At 41.7% G+C, this 22,025-nt stretch overlaps 1 protein-coding gene across 1 annotated transcript; it reads left to right on the top strand.

Moving 5' to 3' along the window:
* Positions 1–3,524: 3,524 nt before the first annotated feature.
* On the top strand, positions 3,525–20,428 carry ZNF786 (zinc finger protein 786). Its single transcript, XM_068549624.1, has 4 exons — positions 3,525–3,663; positions 12,289–12,415; positions 16,458–16,610; positions 17,956–20,428. The coding sequence occupies exons 1-4, from the start codon at positions 3,646–3,648 to the stop codon at positions 19,776–19,778; spliced, it is 2,121 nt and encodes a 706-aa protein (XP_068405725.1). The 5' UTR covers positions 3,525–3,645; the 3' UTR covers positions 19,779–20,428.
* Positions 20,429–22,025: the final 1,597 nt, after the last annotated feature.

Below are 22,025 nucleotides of genomic sequence, written 5' to 3'. Positions count from 1 at the left end.
GTGCCCCTCCCCTCTCCCCTCTTCACACTGGTAACCACTAGTTTGTTCCCTATATCTGTGAGTCCGTTTCTGTTTTGTTATATCGTTCACTTATTTTATTTTTTAGATTCCACATATGAGTGATAATATAGAGAGTATTCGTCTTTCTCTGTCTGACTTATTTCACTAAGCATAATACCCGCTAGGCCCATCCACATTGCTGCAAATGGCATATTTTCATTCTTTTTTCTGGCTGAGTAACATTACAGTGTGGGTGTGGGTGTGTATCACTTTTTTATCCATTTTTCTGTTGATGGACACTTACACTGCTTCCGTATCTTGGCTATTGTAAATAGTGCTGCTGTGAATATTGGGGTTCATGTATCTTCTCCAATTAGTGTTTTCATTTTCTTCAGATATATACCCAATAGTGGAACTGCTGGATCATATGGCAGCTCTATTTTTAGTTTTTTTGAGGGACCTCCATACTGTTTTCCACAGTGGCTGCACCGATTTCCATTCCTACCAACAGCGTAAAAGATTTTCCTTTTTTCCACATCCTCACCAACATTTGCTATTTGTAGACTTTTGGATGATAGCCATTCTGACAGGTGTGAGGTGATATCTCATTGTGGTTTTGATTTGCCTGTCTCTAATAATTAGCGATGTTGAGCATCTCCAGATTTTCTGTCTGGGTGATCTGTCCATTGATGCAAGTGGGGTGTTAAAATCCCCTACTATTATTGTATTACTGTCAATTTCTCCCTCTATGTCTGTTAATATTTGCTTTATATATTTAGGTGCTCCTGTATTGGGTGCATATATGTTAACAAGTATCATATCCTCTTCTTGTATTGATCCCTTTATCATTATATAATATCCTTCTTTGTCTTTTGTTACAGACTTTGTTTGAAAGTATATTTTTTCTGATATTGTTATTGCTACCCCTGCTTTCTTGTCATTTCCATTTGTTTAAAATATCTTTTTCCATCTCCTCACTTTCAGTCTGTGTGTTTCTTTAGCTTTGAGGTTAGTCTCTTGTAAGCAGCATATAGATGGGTCTTGTTTTTTTTGTCCAATCAGCTACCCGATGTCTTTTGATTGGAGCATTTAGTCCATTGACATTTAAAGTAATTATTGATAAGTATGTACTTATTGCCATTTGTTACTTGTTTTACAGTTGTTTCTGTAGTTCTTCTCTGTTCTTCCCTTCTCCTTTTAGTTTCTTCCCTTGTGGTTTGATGGTTTTCTTTAGTGGTATGCTTATGTTCCTTTCTCTCTCCTTTTTTGTGTATCGTAGGTTTTTGATTTGTGGTTACACAGGAGTCATATATGTTTACCTATAATAATATCTATTTGTTTTAACCAGGTAGTCGTTTAAGTTCAAACACGTTCTAAAAGATCTCCATTTTTCCTCCCCCCCCCCACATTGTGTGGTTTTGATGTCACCTTCTACATCTTCATGTTTACCCCTTTACTGATTATTGTAGTTATAGTCAATTTTACAATTTTTTGTCTTTTAATCTTCATACTAGCTTAAGTGGTTGATCCTCAGCCTGTACTATATATTTGTCTTTACTGGTGGGATTTTTCCTTTCCTCTAGATTCCTGCTTCTTGTTATAGACTCTTCTTTTCCACTTAAAGAGCACCCTTTAACATTTCTTTTAGGGTAGGTTTAGTACTGATGAACTCAGTTTTTGCTTGTCTGAGAAGTTCTTTAACTTTCTTTCAATTCTAAAGGATAATCTTGCTGGGTAGAGTATGCTAGGTTGCAGGTTTTTTCCCTTTCAGCAAAGTTTTAAATTTTAATCTAATTTAATGTATTGGTCTATCCTTTGCACTTTGTACTTTTTGTATCTTAAGACTGTGTGTATAAAAATATTCAAGCAATATTATTTACGGCCACAAAATTTTTTAACTGCCACTAAATACTTCACACTACCCTACCTGTTATGGGCTTAATTGTGTTTCCAAAAATTCTTTAAAAATTTTTTTTATTTATTTGACTGCACCAGTTCTTAGTTGCAGCATGCGGGATCTTTGCTGCAGCATGTGGGATCTTTTAGTTGTGGTATGAGGAATCTTTTTAGTTGTGGCACGTGGGATCTAGTTCCTTGACCAGGAATCAAGCCTGAGGCCCCCTGCGTTGGGAGCGCAGAGTCTTAGCCACTGGACCACCAGGGAAGTCCCCCAAAATTCATTTGTTGAAGTCCTGACCCCCCAGTACCTCGGAATGTGACTATAGAGATAGGGCCTTTAAAAAGGTAATTAAGGTAAAACGAGGTCTTACGGGTGAGCCCTAATCCAATGTGACAGGTGTCCTTATAAGAGGAGATTGGGACCGAGAACACCCAGACGGAGGGACAAACATGGGAGGACGCAGGGAGAAGCGCAGCCATCTGCAAGCCGAGGAGAGTCCTCAGAGGAAACAAACACTGCTGACACCTTGATCTTGGACTTCTGGCCTCCAGAACTGTGAGAAAATTAATTTCTGTTGTTTAACCTGCCCAGTCCGTGGTACTTTGGAATGGCAGCCCTAGCAGATTAATATACTACCTTAAATTGCAGCCATTTAAAAGTATAATTATGAGATTATGAGAAATATGGAAAACTTTGATATGGTAAGTGAAAGACAAAAGAAAAAGACAAAAAATTATGTGTGTCTCCGAACCATATAAAAAGAACATGTCTGTGGACAGAGACGAAGTCTATATGAAACAAAATCGAGCATTTACATTAGAATACCAGAATTATGGACAACTTTCACTTCTTTTAAAATTTGCTTTATTGTTGCTAAACTGTATATATACAATATTGTTCGTTAAAAAAACCTTTAAGGGATAGCAATTACATATATCTAAGCAGTTCAACCATACTGGCTGCTTAAGAGTGAAAGGCAGAGTAAATTTAAGATCCATTTCATATTTAGGTTATAGACCATTTCTTGAATTTTATAGACTATGAGTCATGTTCCTAATGTAAGTCCATGGGGCCAGCGATGTCATGACTCTGCCTGACTTCCTGAGGATGAATACCCAGCCTCCTCACCCTTGGCAGGACCATTCTGAGGGATGATCTGCACCCTCTGAGTCCCCAGCAGAATGGACTCCCAGTTGCCGACGGGGGGACCTGCTCGTTAATGCTTAATGCGCCTTGATTTCTCACCTCCCTCACTTGGTTCCTGAGATCACCTCACAGATGACCCCTTGAACCTAATCCTTGACTGGGGTTGGCTTTGGGGAGGAATCAAACCCCTGCACTCCCTCTCATTGTTTCTATCTCAGTAAATAGCGAGTATCCTATCCATCCATTTGCAGTTGACGCTGCATTTCTCCCCTCTTTCCGTCTGCATCTCCGTCTCCCTCTTCTGGGTCCCCCAAGAGAGTGCGAGGATCGGTCACCCCCGGGCGGCTGCGCCTTGCGACTGACGCCGGTCTGCAAGGCGCGGGCTGCCCCGGCGGACAGCGCTCGCTCCTCCCGGCCGCAGGGGGCGCTGTGGGGCGGAGCGGCCGCGAGTCCCAGCGTGCACCGCGCCTGGGCTGGGCCTGCAGGTCGGCGGGGAGCGAGAGGTGGGGAGCTGCCGCCGCAGGGAAGGTGCCGCGGGCAGCCGGGACGCCTGGCTTGGCCGTAACCCGGTCCGGGGCCGGGTGGGACCGTGAGGGCCCATGGCCGAGCCGGCTCCGGTAAGAGGGGCTCCCCGCGCGGACGTCCGGCTCGGGGATCTGGGCGGGTCCTCGGGTTCCGGCTCGGCGGGCCGGCATCCTGGGGTCCTCCCGGGGCGGAGGCGAACGGGTGGGGCGGGGTCTGAGGGTCGCGCTGAGCGCCTGGTGTGGGGTCTGGACCCTGGACGGAGCCGGTGACCGCCGCCCCTGGGGCTCGTCCGTGTCCAAAGCCCTAAACAAAGCCGAGCGTGGAACTGGCGGAGTCTGGGCCGCGGGCGCCTGTGCGTGAGGCGGGCGGATGAGGGAAAGGATCGAAATGGGTCTGGGGCCGGCAATGCGTGTTAACTAGTTCAGCTAGTTTTACATTATAGTTACTGAATTTAGAACAAGTGTTTTAAAAGATTCAAGATTCTGAATTGTTGAAATGATGGTTGGCAGGGACTTAAATGGCAGAATTTAACGCTAACGTGTTGAAGTTTGTATTGAGTGGGAGGACACGTTGGAAGGAAGGGGGTATAAAAACCTAAGTGGGGTACACATTTGATTTTTTAGTGTTTTGTTGAAATTGAGGTTTTATGTTTTTCTCTATTTTATAAGCTTACATATTGAGCACTTTTTCAGATTACTAAGTGAATTCATGAGATCATTACTTTTAATATACCGTCAACAATCTCAACAAAAACCATAATTCCTAGGACTAAATATGTAAAAGATATGTAACACCTTTATAGCAAAAATTATAAATAACAGGCATACCTTGGGGATATTTTGGGTTTGGTTTCAGACTGCTGCAATAAAGCAAGTATCACCGTAAAGGAAGTCACGATTTTTTTGGTTTCTCAGTGCATATTAAAGTTATGTTTATACTGTACTGTAGCGTGTTAAGTGTGCAGTAGCATTATGTCTTAAAAAACAATGTACAAACCTTAATTAAAAATACTCTGGCTAAAAATGCTAATCATTGTCTGAGCCTGGAGCAAGTTGTAATCTTTTTGCTGGTGGAGGGTCTTGGCTCCTTGTTGATGGTTGCTGACTGATCAGGGTGGTGGTTACTGAAGATTGGCATGTGGCAATTTCTTAAAATAAGACAACAGTGCAGTTTGCTGCATCAGTTGACTCTTCAGGAGTTATTTCTCTGTAGCATGCAATGCTGTTTAATAGCATTTTACCCACAGTAGCACTTCTTTCAAAATTGGAGTCAGTCCTCTTGAACCCTGCCACTGCTTTATCAACCAAGTTTATGTAATATTCTAAATCCTTTGTTGTCATTTCAACAATCTAAATGGCATCAGCAGGAGTAGATTCCATCTGGAGAAACCACTGTCTTTGCTCATCCATAAGAAGCAACTCCTCATCTGTTAAAGTTTTATCATGGGGTTACAGCAATTCAATCACACCCTCAGGCTCCGCTTCGAATTCTAGTTCTCTTGCTGTTTCTACCACATCTGCAGTTACTTCCTCCACTGAAGTCTTGACCCCCTCAAAGTCATCCATGAAGGTTGGAATCAACTTCTTCCAAACTCCTGTTAACATTGATATTTCAGCTTCATCCCATGAATGATGAATGTTCTTCGTGGCATCTAGAAGGATAAATCCTTTCCAAAAGATTTCCAATTTACTTTGCCCAGATCCATCAGAGGAATCACTATGTATAGCAGCTATAGTCTTATGAAAGGTATTTCTTAAATAATAAGACTTAAAAGTCGAAATTACTTCTTGGTCCATAGGCTGCAAAATGGATATTGTGTTAGCAGGCATGAAAACAACATTAATCTTGTACATCTCCTTCAGAGCTCTTGGGTGGTCAAGTGCATCGTCAATGAGCAGTAATATTTTGAAAGGAATCTTTTTTTCTGAGCAGTAGGTCTCAAGAGTGGGCTTAAAATATTTGGTAAATCATGTTGTAAACAGCTGTGCTGTCACCCAGGCTTTGTTGTTCCATTTCTAGAGCACAGGCAGAGTTGATTTAGCGTAATTGTTAAGGGCCCTAGGATTTTTGGAATGGTAAATGAACAGGGGTTTCAACTTACAGTCACCAGCTGCATTTAGCTCCCAGCAGAGACTCAGCTTGTCCTTTGAAACTTTGAAGCCAGCCATTGATTTTCCTCTCTAGCTATGAAAGTCCTAGAAGATATCTTTCTCCAATATTAGGCTGTTTTGTCTATATTGAAAATCTGTTGTTTAGTATAGCCACCTTCATTAATTATCTTAGCTAGGTCTGGAGAACTTGCTGCAGCTTCTACACCATCACTTGCTGATGCACCTTGCACATTTATGTTTAGGAGACGGCTTCTTTCCTTCAGCCTCATAAACTGTGCTCTGCTGGCTTCACACTTCTTCCGCAGCTTCCTCACACCTCTCAGGCTTCATAGCATTGAAAAGAGTTAGGACCTTGCTCTGCATTAGGCTTTGGCTTAGGGCGATGTTGTGGCTGGTTTAATCTTCTCTCTAGACCACTAAAACTTGTTTTGTATCAGCAGTAAGGCTGTTTCGCTTATCATTTGTGTGCTCACCGGAGTAGCACTTTAATTTCCTTCAAGAACTTTTCCTTTGCATTCACAACTTGGCTAACTGACACGAGGGGCTTAGCTTTTCAGCCTGTTTCAGCTTTCCACGTGCCTTCCTCACTAAGCTTAATCATTTCTAGCTTTTGATTTAAAGTGAGAAATGTGTGACTCTTCCTTTCACTTGAACACTTAGAGGCCATTAAGTGTTCACTTGAACACTTAATAATGTAGGGTTATTAAGCGGCCTAATTTCAATATTGTTCTGTCTCAGGGAATAAGGAGGCCCGAGGAGAGGGAGAGAGATGGGCCAGTCCGTGGGGCAGTCAGAACACACATTTTTTTTTAATAACTTTTTAAAAAATAAATGTATTTATTTTTGGCTGTGTTGGGTCTTTGTTGCTGCGCGCAGGCTTTCTCTAGTTGCAGCGAGCGGGGGCTACTCTTGGTTGCAGTGCGTGGGCTTCTCATTAAGGTGGCTTCTCTTCTTGCGGAGCACGGGCTCTAGGTGCGTGGGCTTCAGTAGTTGCAGCACACGGGCTCAGTAGTTGTGGCTCATGGGCTCTAGAGCACAGGCTCAGTAGTTGTGGCGCACGGGCTTAGTTGCTCCACAGCATGTGGGATCTTCCCGGACCAGGGCTTGAACCTATGTCCCCTGCATTGGCAGGCGGATTCTTATCCACTGCACCACCAGGGAAGTCCCAGAACACATACATGGATTGATTAAGTTTGCCATCTTACATGGGCATGGCTCATGGCGCCCAAACACAATTAAAATGGTAACATCAGGGCTTCCCTGGTAGCGCAGTGGTTAAGAATCCGCCTGCCAATGCAGGGGACACGGGTTCGAGCCCTGGTCTGGGAAGATACCACATGCCGTCGAGCAGCTAAGCCCGTGCACCATAACTACGGAGCCTGCGCTCTAGAGCCCGCGAGCCACAACCACTGAGCCCACGTGCCACAACTACTGAAGCCTGCGCACCTAGAGCCCGTGCTCCGCAACAAGAGAGGCCACCACAATGAGAGGCCCACACACTGCAACGAAGAGTAGCCCCCGCTCGCCACAACTAGAGAAAGCCTGCACGCAGCAACGAAGACCCAACACAGTCAAAAATAAATAAATAAATAAATTTTTAAAAAATGGTAACATCAAAGATCACTGATCACAAATCACCATAACAAATACAATAATAATGAAAAAGTTTGAAATATTGTGAGAATTACCAAAAAGTGACACAGAGACATGAAGTGAGCAAATGCTGTTGGAAAAATGGCACCAATAGGCTTGTTCGACACAGGGCTGCCACAGACCTTCAGTTTGTAAAAAATGCAGTATCTGCATTTTTTACAAAGCACAAAGCACAGTAAGATGAGATATGCCTGTAAACAGGAGGTAAATCATGCCCATAAATGGGAAGACTAAATACAATAAAGATGATACTTTCCTTCCAAGTTAATATGTAAATTTACTGCAACTTCATCAAAATGGCAGTAAGTTTTTGTAAATTATATAAACGGATTCTAAATTTCGTTTGGAAAAATATAGGTCAAAATATGATGCTGAAAAAAAGAATAACAGGGGGACTTGCCCTAGCAGATAATAAAATTTACAGTAAATCCATAGAATTAATACAGTACTGTTTTGTGCAGGGGTAGACACATGGAGCAGAAGAAACCCAAAGAGGACCCCAGAGCAGACTGCTGAGTTGAATAGTGTCTCCCCCAATACATGTCCTTCCCAGAACCTCAGATTGTGACCTAAATAGGAGTAGGGTTGCTGCAGATGAAACTCGTTAAGATGAGATCATACTGGAGTAGGACAGGTTCTTAATCCATCATGAGTGGTGTCTTTATAAGAAGAGGAGCAGAGTCACAGAGACCCAGACACACAAAGGGAGAAGGCCCTGTGACAGTGGAGGCAGAGATGGAACTATGCAGCTTCAAGCTGAGAAATGCCAAGTATCAACAACCACCACCAGAAGCGATGGGAAAGGCATGGAACAGATTCTCCCCTAAAGGCTTCAGAGAGAGCATAGCTCTGCTGACACTTTGATTTCAGACTTCTAACTACCAGAACTATGAGAGAATAAATATTTATTGTTTTAAGCCGCCAAGTTTGTGGTACTTTGTGACAGCAGCCCTAGGAATCTAATTCGGAGAACTTCAGAAGTGGTGTTGGGACAACTGACTTTTCCATTTGGAAAAAAACACAAAGGTAGATCATTGCTGTATACCATAAAAAAATTACGTTCCAGATAAATTAAAAATCTAAACATGAAAAGTAAAACTTCAGTCTTTTGGAAGGAAATATAGGATATCTTCATAATCTTAGTGTAGAAGAAAATTTCTTAAACCACAAAGGGCAAAATGAACTAAGAAAATATTGATATATTGCATTACAATTGAAAATTTATGTACAGTATAAGACAGCTTAAGTAAAAATAAAAGGTAAGAGATACACTAGGAGAAAGTATTTGTAAACTAATGTAGTCAATAGTTAATACACAAATTATATAAAGAAATCTTAGAAATGAAAGGACAAACAACCCAGTAAAAATACAGGCAAAGGATATGAACAGGCAGTTCACAACAGAACTAAAAGCAAATGGTCAATGGATAAAAGAATGAATTAAAAATTGTGACATTCAGACAATGGAACACTATACAAAATTAAATCAGTTCTATGTATATCAAGATGGACAGATCTCAAAATGTTGCATGAAAAATGCAAGTTGCAGTACAATAAAGCATTTGCGTATAAAAGACAAAGCAATACTATATTATTCATAGATACATATGTGTATTAAAAAAACTAAAAACATGAGCTGAAAACTTACCACATGCATCATCATGTTTGTGTGTCAGAAGGGAGGTGAATAGGACTGAGTGTAAGAATAAGATTGAAGTGGGGACCAAGGGGGCTTTGAGTTTTATCTGTCAAATTCTATTTCTTTAGAAGGAAATCTGAAGAAAAAATGTTAAATTTGTTATATCAGTGGTAAATACTCAGATGGTTGTTATAATGTACTCTGTAATTTTCTGGCTCTTTCAAACTCCTGATGATTAAAGAAATAAACAATGAAGGCTTTTTGAGCATTTTTGGAAAACATTTTAAAAGTAATGAATTTAATCAGGAGAGGACAATAAGTATATTTAACACGGAAATTAAAACATGCATTCAGTTCTGCCATCATACATCATATGCATTTCTAAGAATCACAGTGCAATGCAAAATCATGCAGTAAAAACCACAGAGCTTATGGGAGAAATGGGGTTAGGTACACAACACTCAAAAAGTTTGTCAGTGACAAGTTAAAAAGAAAAGATAGAAACATAATAAAAACAGCTCAGTTTTATGCATGTTAAATGATTAAGAAATAATTACCTTAAAAACAATCTGAAATTTGCTTGTGGAAGTGGGTGTAGGAAGGGATGGAGCTTTTGAGTTATTGTGAAGTAGTGGAAGGAACATCTGAAATTAGATGGAAAGTTGTAACACCAGGTGTGAATAGGTAGGGCTCACCACAGGGTAATCTGAGGCAGCTGGTGCTTGAAGGGTATGCATGTGTGTGCTTTGTATATTCCTATTCAGTTCAGTTCTCACAGTAGCAACCAGAACTCTAAAATCCCTAGGAATGAATCTGTCAAGAATTATATAAGATCTATATGAAGAAAACAAATTTTACTAAAGAAAATTTTAAAATCTAGATAAATAAAAGATACGTTTCTGGATGGGAAGATCCCATAATTCAGAGACCCACTTCTCTCAAAATTAATTCATATACTTAGTATATTCCTATCAGAATCCCAATAGAATTTATATAAATTTGACAAAATATTTTTCCTGTTTATTTAGAAGAGAAAATAGACAAGGAAGGTCAAGACAGTTTCCTTTAAAAAAATGATCAGTGTGGTGGTAGATGGCCATATCCTCTTAAATAGCAAATCATTTGATAAAACTTAAGAATTAAACAGTCCAGTATTGGAGCAAGAATAGACAAAATCACCAGTGGAACAAAAATATAACCAAGTATAAATGGAAAACTAGTTTATGAAAAAGCGAATAAATTTTGTGATAATTTAATATCTCTTTGGAAAAAGAATTATGTCCCTTATTGTTATAATATACCAGAATCTTTTATAATTTTAGAATAGGGAAAGTCTTCCAAATCAAGGTACTAAACCCTGAAGCCACAAAAGAGGTTCTAGTAAGTGCAACACTATGAGATAAAAGCAGTGTACGTACTTTGAAAAGAGATGGGGAAATTATCTGAGAATTATGATTGTTTCCACCAAAAACTTAATACTATTAGAATTGATAAACAAATATGGTACATTAATTGGATATAAGATAAGTTTACAAAAATCACTTTTAAAAAAATACTAGTAGGAATGATTTGAAGTGGCAGAGGTGGTCCCATTTGTAATTGTTGGGAAAACTACACAATACCAGAAATAAAGTTCATAAAAAAGATTCAGAACATTTATGAAGAAAATCATTAAGTTTATTAAAGGATAGGAAGCAAGATCAAATAAATGGAGTGGTAGAACATGTTCCTAGATTAGCTCAATCTTTCCTAAATACACATATAAATTTAATTAAAATTGAATCCCAATGTACTTTTTTTTTTAACTGGACAAGATTATTTTAGAATTTGTAAGGAAGAATAAATATTCCAGAAATTAACAGCAGTAGCTTGACAAAGAATGGGTGTGGGGGGGGGGGCATTTATAACATTGCATAGGTACTGTAATCAGATAGGTACAGATAGTATAACAATATATAGATTCACATACGTATGAAAATCTAATATATGCAAAGGTGAAGGTCAGGATTTCAATCTAAGGAGAAAGAGTGGTGCATTTATTAGTGTTCTGTGATTGGCTGTCCATATGTACATAAATAAAGATACCAATATCATCTGTAGAATTAAGCTGCAAATCTAATTGTGAAAAATTCAGTAGAATATTTGTATAATTTTTTGATTGTGACAGATACAAAAAATGAAAGTAAAAGCTGGAAACAATATGGAAAAGACTCAAGTTTTAACTAAATAAAAGGGTCAAAATGTTCTCTTTGGCAGAAGAGAAAGTCAAAATACAAATGATAAACTAGAAGAAAATGTTTGTTAACTAGTCAAAGGATTATTAACCCTAATGTAAGAAAGTTAATTCAAATTATAGGAGCCCACTAAAACGTTGAACAAAGGATGTGAACAGGCATGCACGAAGATAAGTGGAACCCCCCCTCCCCGCCAAATATGAAAATGTTACTAAGCCTCACAAATGAATGCAAATTAAAATAAGTACAGGGGACTTCCCTGGCGGTCCAGTGGTTAAGACTCCGCGTTCCCAACGCAGGGGGCACAGGTTCAATCCCTGGCGGGGGAACTAAGATCCCGCATGGCTCACAGAGAAGCTTAAAAATAAATAAATAAGTAAAACAATGAAATAGAATTTTTTACCTATCGTGTTGGCCAATAAACAAACAAATAAATAAGGTTTCAGAACATCCTGTGCTGGCAAAGGTGTAAAGAAATGTCTCTTCTTACTAGCAAGGGTAAAAGTGCTGGATTCTTTTTGGAAGGCAATCTAGTGGTATCTCGTGAACTGAAGATGTTTCTATCCTTTGATTTAGTAGTTCTCCTTTTTAGCCTTTTCCTGCAGAAGTAAAACCACTAATATATAAGGAAGCATATCAGAGCATTGTTGGTAGTTTATAAAGGAAATGGAAACAATGTATGTGTCATCAGTGGAGTATGTGTACCCATGGAATATAATGCAGTTAAGAAAGAAACGATTTTGCCTACGTAAATTGACCTGGAAAGATGACATGTTAAGTGAAAGAAGTTACACAGTGATTTGTTCCCATTTTTGTTTAAAAAAAGAAGGAGAAGAATGAAAGCGTTCCATGCTATACATATGCATATGTAGTTGGAACAGGCATAGAGAAACAAGTGGAAGGGGGTGGTCGTGGTCACCAACAGAACCACGTGACGGGAGTCAGGGAAGGAGCAGTTCCCAAGGAAGAAGCTGCCTAACGGACAAAAACACTGTCCACTGCAAAACTCTTAAATTGATGGAAAGGAACTGGAGTTTTGAAGCCGTCATAACTGTATATGTATTATGCCTATAATTTCAGTTACCTCTGACTTTTGAGGATGTGGCCGTTTATTTCTCCGAGCAAGAATGGCGGAATCTAGAGGCATGGCAGAAGGAGCTTTACAAGCAAGTAATGAGAACCAATTATGAGATTCTTGTTTCTCTAGGTAAGAAGTGTTTAACTGTGGCTGGGGCATGGAACTGGGTCCTGTTAGGGGTTTCAGTCACTCCATACTCCTGTTTGTCAGGTAGCCAGATTTCTCAGAAATTAACTCAGAAAGGCATTTTTATGCAGAGTCTTTTGTTAATATCTGTAAGCACTGCTAATCCTTACTCAAGGGTAGACGTTGCTACATAAGAATATTTGTGACAGCATGTAATGTAACGTGGTCCGAGATGACTAAATATACGTCAGGGCTTTTAATCACTGTATACTTACTCACAGGTTGCCATGATGTTTCAACATGGATACATACCTTGCCCATATCCATAAAGTACCCTGTATCTTTAACCTAGGATGTTCCTACCGGTCAACTTTTACAGTGGTGTCCGTATACCTCAAAAAAGCTAATGTTATTTTTCCCTGCAATGAGATTTCGGAAGGCTATACACAGGTGTTTAACCGCAGTTGTTTCTGCATGGTTACGGTAATGGTGTTCTTTTTAGTCGTTTTGCTTACTTAGTCTTTGTATTTTACTATTGAATATGATTTTTTAAAAATCAGTCTGTTTGGAGAAGCATCAGAATGAATGATAAAAGTCTCTTGCCTCACCCCTCACTCAGTTAATTCCCCAAAGGCAACCATGTTAATCATTTCTGTTTTAGTTTTACTGCAGTTTACTTCAGTCTATTGTGCTTACGCCTATATTTCTTGGTTTATCGAGTTTAACTCCTTACTGTGAAAAATGAGGGTTTCACTCACTTATACTATCCCTCTTCTATCTCCTTTTTCCCCCTTCTTCCGAAATTTTGATAGTTTTTTAAAAATTTTTTTAACTTTAAAAAAAAAGTTTTATTATCTGTTACAAATATTTCTTTCCAACTCGTTCCATACACACACACACACACACACACACACACACACACACACACACACATATATTTGTTGTTGTTGTTGTATCTTTTGGCCACACTGCGTGGCTTGTGGGATCCCAGTTCCCCGACCAGGGATCAAATGCATGCCCCCTGCATTGGCAGTGTGGAGTCTTAACCACTGGACCGCCAGGGAAGCCCCTGATAGTTTTTTAATGCCTCTGTTGGCCACCTTTATAATTTAAATAATAAACTTCTAGATCATGTTTCATGAACTTTATATTATATCTCTTTATTCTTTCAGTCTATGAAGGTAATTAGTTCTCCCATATTCCCTCCACTTCTCTTGCCAGCGTCTGACAGCCAAACCACTTCTTTTATATTGCAATGTTTCTAATAATTATGTTCTGTTCCATTACCATAATTAAGATTTCCAGTTTCTATACAGTGTTTCTAAAATATTAATACAAGATATTACATTTTTTTCATTGTTAGCGAAGAACCAATTAAAGTAATTGAATCTATAGAGAAAAGAAAAATAATCTTGTGTCATGAACCCTGTGCCACCCAAAAAGAATGTTCCAAGCATGAAGATCAAATGGATGTGGACTTCTATGGTGGCGCAGTGGTTAAGATTCTGCCTGCCAGTGCAGGGGCCATGGGTTTGATCCCTGGTTCGGGAAGATCCCACATGTCGTGGAGCAACTAAGCCCGTGCTTCACAACTACTGAGCCTGCGCTCTAGAGCCCATGAGCCACAACTGTTGAGCCCGCGTGCCACAGCTACTGAAGCCCATGCTCCTAGAGCCCGTGCCCCACAACAAGAGAAGCCACTGCAATGAGAAGCCCGCACATCACAGTGAAGAGTAGCCCCTGCTCGACCCAACTAGAGAAAGCCCACGCACAGCAATGAAGACCCAACAAAAGATCAAATAGATGTGAAGTGGTGTATCAATGTGGGTTTGGTTTGCATTTCCTTAATGACTAATCATGTTGAGCATCTTTTCGTTTGTGTATCTTCTTTGGAGAAATGTCTATTCAAATACTTTGCCCATTTTTATAGTGGGCTATTTGTCTTTTTATTGTTGGGTTATAAGTGTTCTCTATTTGTTCTGAATACTGAACAAGGGTTCAGTATATCAGTATGTCAGATATATGATTTGCAGATATTTTCTCCGTTTCTTGGGTTACCTGTTCCCTTTTTGATGGAGTCCTTTGAAGCACAAAAGTTTTAAGTTTTGATGAATTCCAGTTTACTTTTTCTTTTGTTTCTTGAGCTTTTGGTGTCATATCTAAGAAGCCATTGCCTAATTCAGTGTCACAAAGATCCACTCCTATGTTTTCTTCTAAGAGTTTTATAGTTTTAGTGCGTATATTTAGGTCTTTGATCCTTTTTTTTCCTTCTTTGATCCATTTTGAGTTAATTTTTTCACACTGTGTGATATAGGGATCCAGCCTCTTTTGCATATGGATATCCAGTTGTCCCTACACCATTTGTTGAAAAGACTATTCTTTCCCCCATTGAATTATCTTGGCACCCTTTTGGAAAACCAATTAACCGTAAATGTCGGAGTTTATTTCTGGATTCTCGAGTCTGTTTCATGGATCTATATGTCTAGTCTTACGCCAGTACCACACTGTTTTAATTACCATTGCTTTAGGGTCAGTTTGTCAATTTCTGCCAAAAAAAAAAAAAAAGGCAGATGGGGTTTGGGGAATATTGTCATCTTAACAGTACTAAGTCTTCCAATTCATGAACATGGGATATCATTTCATTTATTTAGTACTTTTTTTTTAGGACTTCTAAAATTACTTTCAACAACATTTTATGATTTGTGTTGTGCAAGTCTTATGTTTCTTTTATTAAATTTATTCCTAAGTATTTTACTCTTTTTGATGTTCTTGTAAATGGACTTGTTTTCTTAATTTTTTTTTGAAAAATAGTTTTATTTTAAAAGATGCTGAGAGTTCAACCCAGATGAAGACTGAGAATAGGTGTATGGATTTATTTTTTTAATTAATTTTTATTGGAGTATAGTTGCTTTACAATGTTGTGTTAGTTTCTGCTGTACAGCAAAGTGAATCAGTTATACGTATACATATATCCCCTCTTTTTTAGATTTCCTTCCCATTTAGGTCACCACAGAGCACTGAGTAGAGTTCCCTGTGTTATACAGTAGGTTCTCATTAGTTATCTATTTTATATATAGTAGTGTATATATGTCAATCCCAATATCCCAATTCATCTCACCCCCCCTTCCCCCCTTGGTATCCACATGTTTGTTCTCTACATTTGTGTCTCTATTTCTGCTTTGCAAGTAAGTTCATCTGTACCTTTTTTCTAGATTCCACATATAAGCGATATTATATGATATTTGTTTTAGGTGTATGGATTTAAATAAAAGATAGTGATTCCTTTTTTCATGAGAGCAGGCTTGGAATTCTTTTGGGGTTGAAGTCAGATTTCAGAGGGCTAATGTACTATGTCACTCTGACATTTTATCCCTAAAATCCCTCAGCATTGCCCAGCTTATCCTCTTTCTCTGATTTGGACCATCTGCTAGTCTCCCTCTAGCAATCCATGAAGCATACTTTTGGTTCTTTTAAATATATATATTACTGAAAGAAAGTTTTACTTGAAAATACACAGAGTAAACATTTTTTACAGGGAAATGGGAATCTTGTAATATTTTAATTTGTTCATTTCATTCATTGCAACCCCCTTCTATTCTAGCAGAACTCAACTGTGTTTTAGGTTGTGATTAGCACTGTCACTGGAAGTACTTCTCAGAATATTTTAGCTGAAGCTCCAGTTCTTATTTTCATATACCCCCTATTCCCAAGATATCTCCAGTTGTCTCAGGGGTTGTCCCACGATTCTCAAAGCACAATACTGGTGAGTTTTAAGAAACCTATGACAAAATGCAGCATTGCTAGATATATTGGGACCAAGACAAAATCAAACACAGAGTCATCTAACAGGTCCAGGTAGATTAGGAACCACTGTTATAATATGTGGGCAGTTCTGCTTTTCTTTGTGTAAACCTATAATCTATTTAAAAAAATCTCTTCTCATACATTTTCCCAGGAGTAAATTTGAGAATTTAAAAACAGCTCATTGTGCTTTAAATTCAGTGCTCAAGGAAACCAAACTACCCTGTTTGACTTCTCTGTACAGATGATGGACTTCCCAAACCAGAACTAATATCCTGGCTTGAACAGGGGAGAGAACTCTTCAGGAACTGGGGAGAATCACAGAAATCAGGAAACATAATTTGCTCCTCTGCTGATTTGCATTTGGATCCAGTTATTGAGGGACAACTGTTTGGGGGTGAGTATTAAGAAATCAGTGCCCTGTCCTTAAGACATCCCATTCAGGTTTCTTAGTTCCAGTTCTCTGACCTTGACTTCCTGTTTGACTGGACTGAGGCTTAACACCTGGTATATTCTAGAGAAAGGCAGTAAAGCATAGTAGTTAAGGTTGTGGGTTCTGGATCCTGAGTCTGGATCTTGCCTTTTCCAGGTGACCTTGGGCAAGTTATTCAACCTCATAGTATTTCAATTTCCTGACCTATAAAATGAAGATAATAAAAGTACCTAAATTATAGGATTAAATGGGTTAATGTATGTAAACTGTTACAAAGATACCTGGCAACACAGTAGGAGTTCAGCAAATATGAAGTATTCTCAGTAGTGGGGGGGGGTGGGAGGAATAGAGACTCCTCTTTTGTTTCTTGTCATGATGGGAGAGTCTGAGATTTTTGGATTCTTAAGGGTCAGTATTAAAGTATGAAAAAAAGTCAAATGGGAGCATCATTCCAAGAAATGTTGTCAGTAGTTTATTTAATTTTTAGCTGCTTCTTTCAGGAGAGAAAGAGTTTTTCTTCACAAATTATTTCACTTTTTCTGTCTGTTAGCAATTCTTCCAAGAAACCTTTTTACAACGTTGGTAGGAATAGAGACGAGGAGGGAGGAACATCTGGTCTTAGGACAGCTCCTGGAGTATATGGAATCATAGTGTTAGCCAGGGCCTGTCAGTAACACTGCCATCATTATTTTATTTTATCTTTTTTAAAGTCTTTATTGAATTTGTTACATTATTGCTTCTGTTTTATGTTTTGGTTTTTTGGTGAGGAGGCATGTGAGATCTTAGCTCCCTGACCAGGGATTGAACCCACACCCCCTGCATTGGAAGGTGAAGTCTTAACCACTGGACCACCAGGGAAGTCCCTGTCATTATTTTTTGACTCCAGGAATGTCTGCGCATCCAAATGGGACAAGTCTGGTGGCCCTGTTAACTCATACAGTTCTCACAACAATCTTATGTACTGTTTCCATTTGTACAGGAGAAGGAACTGAAGCCAGAGATGAGTTTGACAAAGTTTGCACAGTGGACAAATGGGATTCGAACCCAGTCTGATTCCAAAGCTTAGGCCCTACATTTGTGACTTACATGTTCTCTTTTCAGTATTATTCTAAGATAGGTCTGTTCAGTTTAGTTTCAGCAGACTCTCACCAAACTCCTGGTCATGAAACTGACCCCCACTGAAAGGAGCTGCCGGTTTAGTTCAGCGGAAGCTGGGCTTCCAGGCCACCTCAGGTCACTGCTACGGCCACATAAGCCTTGGTCATGTCATAGGCTGGGATACTGACTGAAGTTTTCTTTTCAATTTCAGGAAGCCAGCAAGCTGTGAAACCAGGAGAAGCCCACTGCCATTTCCAAGTAGATCCTCTTCAGAGCCAGCGTTCCTCTGAACCCTTTTTAGGAAAAAGTGAAGATGTTTCCTTCAGGCCTGACCAAGTCGTCGCCCTCCTGAACCCACACAGACATGATACTCGGGCTCTAGGTCCACTAGTCCACAGCTCCAGGGAACCCACCCGAAGAGACAGAATCGTAAGGCCCAGGACCCTCGGTCTCCCAGGCTTCCAGGAAACCTCCGGGGAGGGCCCCCAGCACCCTTGCCCCGTCTGTGGGGAAGGCTTTTGGAAGAACCTCTCAGAGCAGCACCAGGGGAGCCACTCGAAGGACCCGCCACACAGGGCCTGGAATCAATTCCGCAACCAAACCGAGGTACAACAGCCCCTGAGCATCCCTCGGGGACAGAGGCACTTCCGCTGTCCAGAATGTGGGCGGGGCTTCCCCCGGAAGTCGTGTTTGCTTAGACCCCTGGCAATCCACCCCGAGGAGAGCCAGCTGCTGGGCAGCGAGTGTGAAATGTACGCCCACCACCTGCGCGCGGGGCCGAGGCCTTCCCAGTGCCCCGGCTGCGACGAGAGAGGCCCCCGGGGCCCTCCCGGCGCGGAGAGGCCAGGCTCCCGGAGAGAGGGCGCCAGGGCCGCCTCCGAGCAGGCTGAGCTCCCGCGCTCGGGAGAGAAGCGAGGCCTGAGCCCGGCTGGCGAGGAGCGCCCGGAATCTCTCGAGCCCGGCCCCGGCGCGGAGAGGCCGGCCTCCTGCGGCCCGTGCAGCCGGCACTCCTCCCCGCAGTGCGGGCTTCCAGACCACACCCACGTGCACAGCGCAGAGCGGCCCTTCCGGTGCGCCGAGTGCGGCCGGGCCTCCCGCCAGCGCGGGCGGCTGCGGCTCCACCGGCGGCTGCATTCAGACGAGCAGCCTTTCGCGTGCTCGGAGTGCGGCCTGGGCTTCCGGCTGAGGAGGCACGGCGGCGAGAGGCCGCTCTCCTGCGGCGAGTGCGGCCGCGGCTTCGCCCACCCGTGCAAGCTGCGCGAGCACCTGCGGGTGCACAGCGGAGAGCGGCCCTTCGGCTGTCCCGAGTGCGGCAAGAGCTTCCGCCTGAAGGGCATCCTGAAGGCGCATGAGCGCACGCACAGCCGCGAGCGGCCCTTCCAGTGCGCGGAGTGCGGCAAGGGCTTCACGCGGCCATCCAAGCTGGCCGAGCACTTCCGCGTGCACAGCGGCGAGCGGCCCTTCGGCTGCCCCGACTGCAGCCGCCGCTTCCGTCTCAAGGGGCAGCTGCGGAGCCACCAGCGCCTGCACACGGGCGAGAGGCCCTTCCCGTGCCCCGACTGCGGCAAGAGCTACCGCGTGAAGGCCGACATGAAGGCGCACCGGCTGCTGCACGGCGGCCGGATGCCCTTCTCCTGCGAGTGTGGCAAAGGCTTCGCTAAGCAGTCCAAGCTCGTGGAGCACATCAGGACGCACACGGGCGAGAAGCCCTTTCAGTGTCCCCAGTGCGACAAGAGCTTCCGCTTGAAGGCGCAGCTGCTCAGCCACCAGGGCCTGCACACCGGTGAGAGGCCTTTCCGCTGCCCCGAGTGCAATAAAAACTTCCGGGAGAGGGGCCACATGCTTCGGCACCAGCGCATCCACAGGCCCGATAGGCCGTTCGCCTGTGCAGACTGCGGCAAGGGCTTCATTTATAAGTCGAAACTCGCCGAACACATCAGAGTGCACACAAAGTCCTGTCGTGCCCCCAGTGAGCCTGACATTAAGCAAAGGCTAAGCCAACTGTTTGCAATGATCGAGGCCGACTGGAGTTGAGACCGAGTAGGGCGCCCAAAGCGGTCAGCAGAGTCGGTATTGCCAGGGAGTCCACAGCCAGCGCAGCCAAACCCAAAATCTGGTAAGACAGATGGAAGGAACAGGGGCCCTTTTTTGAGCAAGAATGTAATACAAGTTAGGAATATGAGAAGCCACAAAGATTCTCATTTAAAACATCACCAGCTATGTTTTCTATCCATTGATAGAAAACAGTGGATAGAAACAATAGATAGGTTTGTTCTTCCCACCATCTAAACGGGTGATTTTCCCCAGCGTGCTAATAAGCTAACTCTGAAATCCCAGCTTGAATTTAGACAGCAGGAAATCCCTCCAGTACTGTTCTCAAAGCTAAAAGGATGGGGTGACTGTTAAATGTCAACTCTTCTTTTTTTCATAGTATGATGACAAGCAGGGGGTTTAACCCAGCGACTTTTGTTGCAGGCCTGATATGATAGGATTTGGTTTTGACTTATTTGAAGCTAATAGCAACAAAATGAGTTCTCCGACTCATGGTTTGTCTGTGTGAATGGTGAAGTTTCACAGCAGGTTTCATAGTGATTATGCATGGTTACCCTTAAGGAAAAGCTGATAATTCAAGCAAAATTTGATTAATCTGGGTTGAAGAAAATAAAACCGAAGGTGCTAAGTTGTATGGGACTAGAGTTTTGTTTTTTTAAATTGAAGTATAGTTGATTTACAATGTGTTAGTTTCAGGTGTACAGCAAAGTGATTCAGTTATACATACATATATACCTATTTTTTTTTCAGATTCTTTTCCCATACAGGTTATTAAATACTGAGTATAGTTCCTTATGCTATACAGTAGGTCCTTGTTGATTATCTATTTTATATATAGTGTCCCAAACTCCTAATTTATCCCACCCCACGGAGGGGGGTAGCTAGAGTTTAGATAAGAGATTGGGACAGGAGGTAGATTTGGGCGTTCCAGAACACAGGTGCTGTTTGCAACTGAGAGAGTGAATGAGATTCCCAAGAGTGACTTTCTAGGCAGATGACTAAAGTCTGAGTTAAGACAAAATAACAAAGCTAAACAGCTTTATTAGGGAGTCTGACAGGCAACAACAGTTTCGTGTAGAGAGTTTTCAAGCAAACGTTCAAAGTAAACATACAAATAGAAGTCAAGGAAAATACCTCATTTGTTACACTAGGTGAAGGCTGTGTGAGCACAGAATGTTTATACCCCAGGGACAGAGTTGTACTCCATCCAGAGAATTCCTGACTTTCAGAGGGTTTATGTTTCATTTAAAAGAATGGCTGACCTGAAATTCTAGGGATGATAGAAAATGAGATGTCAGTAAACTGTAATAGACATTACTATAAAGCAATAGTTCACAGATGATTTTCTCTGGAACACTAGCTTCAAATAAATAAGTTAAACAGTTCCCCCCCTACACACACACAGAGTCTATGACTCTCAAGAGGAAGACATAATGGTATATTCTGAATATACTTGACCTTTTTTGACCTTGGGATTCCTTTCTGTCTTTTCCACCCCCCCCCAAAAAAAACCACTATGATCTTGTGGACATCAATAGAGTTATACAGGACTCATTCTGGAAAATATTACTGAAGAATAGTCCTGGCTCCAGCCAAGTAGCCCTTAGTCTAAGACAATATCAGGGGATGAACGCCCTCAGTTTTAGGTGACAAAACAGAACTTTAAGTCAGAATAAATCTTTAATTGGTTTTAGAGCACCCCTTTTTCTCATGTGATAGGACACTAACAGAGGTGACTGATGATATTAAGAGGTGATATGATTTAGGCAGATGGTTAAATCACTAGACACACATGGTTATGTCTGCTGCGTTCACGAGGCAGCTGACTTCACAATGCATGAGGCAAGAAGGGGCAGCGGCCCCTGCTGCAGATGAGGGCCCGTGGTGAGGGAGCAGGAGGACGAGGAGGAGCTGGAGGAGAAGTGGGTCTGTGGTGGGGGAAGGGGAGGAGGAGGAGGTGGCAGTGAGTCATGTAGAGGCTTTGAGGGAGACTGAAGGCCAGGGCCTCTAGTTCGGTGTTCTCACATATTTCCTGTTATAATTGGAGGATCTCAGAGATAGTAAAAGATCCAGAGTGTTTGAATTTTGTTAGAAAGTGGAAGGGTTTTGGAGGAAGTTGAGAAAAAGGGCACGACCCAACTAAACCCCAGTACCCTAGGCTGCCCACACTACAAATGAAAAAGATACCAGAGTGGTGTTTAACAAGTAGAGGTATTTCTGGGAAAGAAG

The sequence above is a fragment of the Eschrichtius robustus genome, chromosome 8 (assembly GCF_028021215.1).
Source record: "Eschrichtius robustus isolate mEscRob2 chromosome 8, mEscRob2.pri, whole genome shotgun sequence".
Classification (NCBI taxonomy): Eukaryota; Metazoa; Chordata; class Mammalia; order Artiodactyla; family Eschrichtiidae; genus Eschrichtius; species Eschrichtius robustus.
This window is presented reverse-complemented; position numbering and strand designations above follow the sequence as displayed.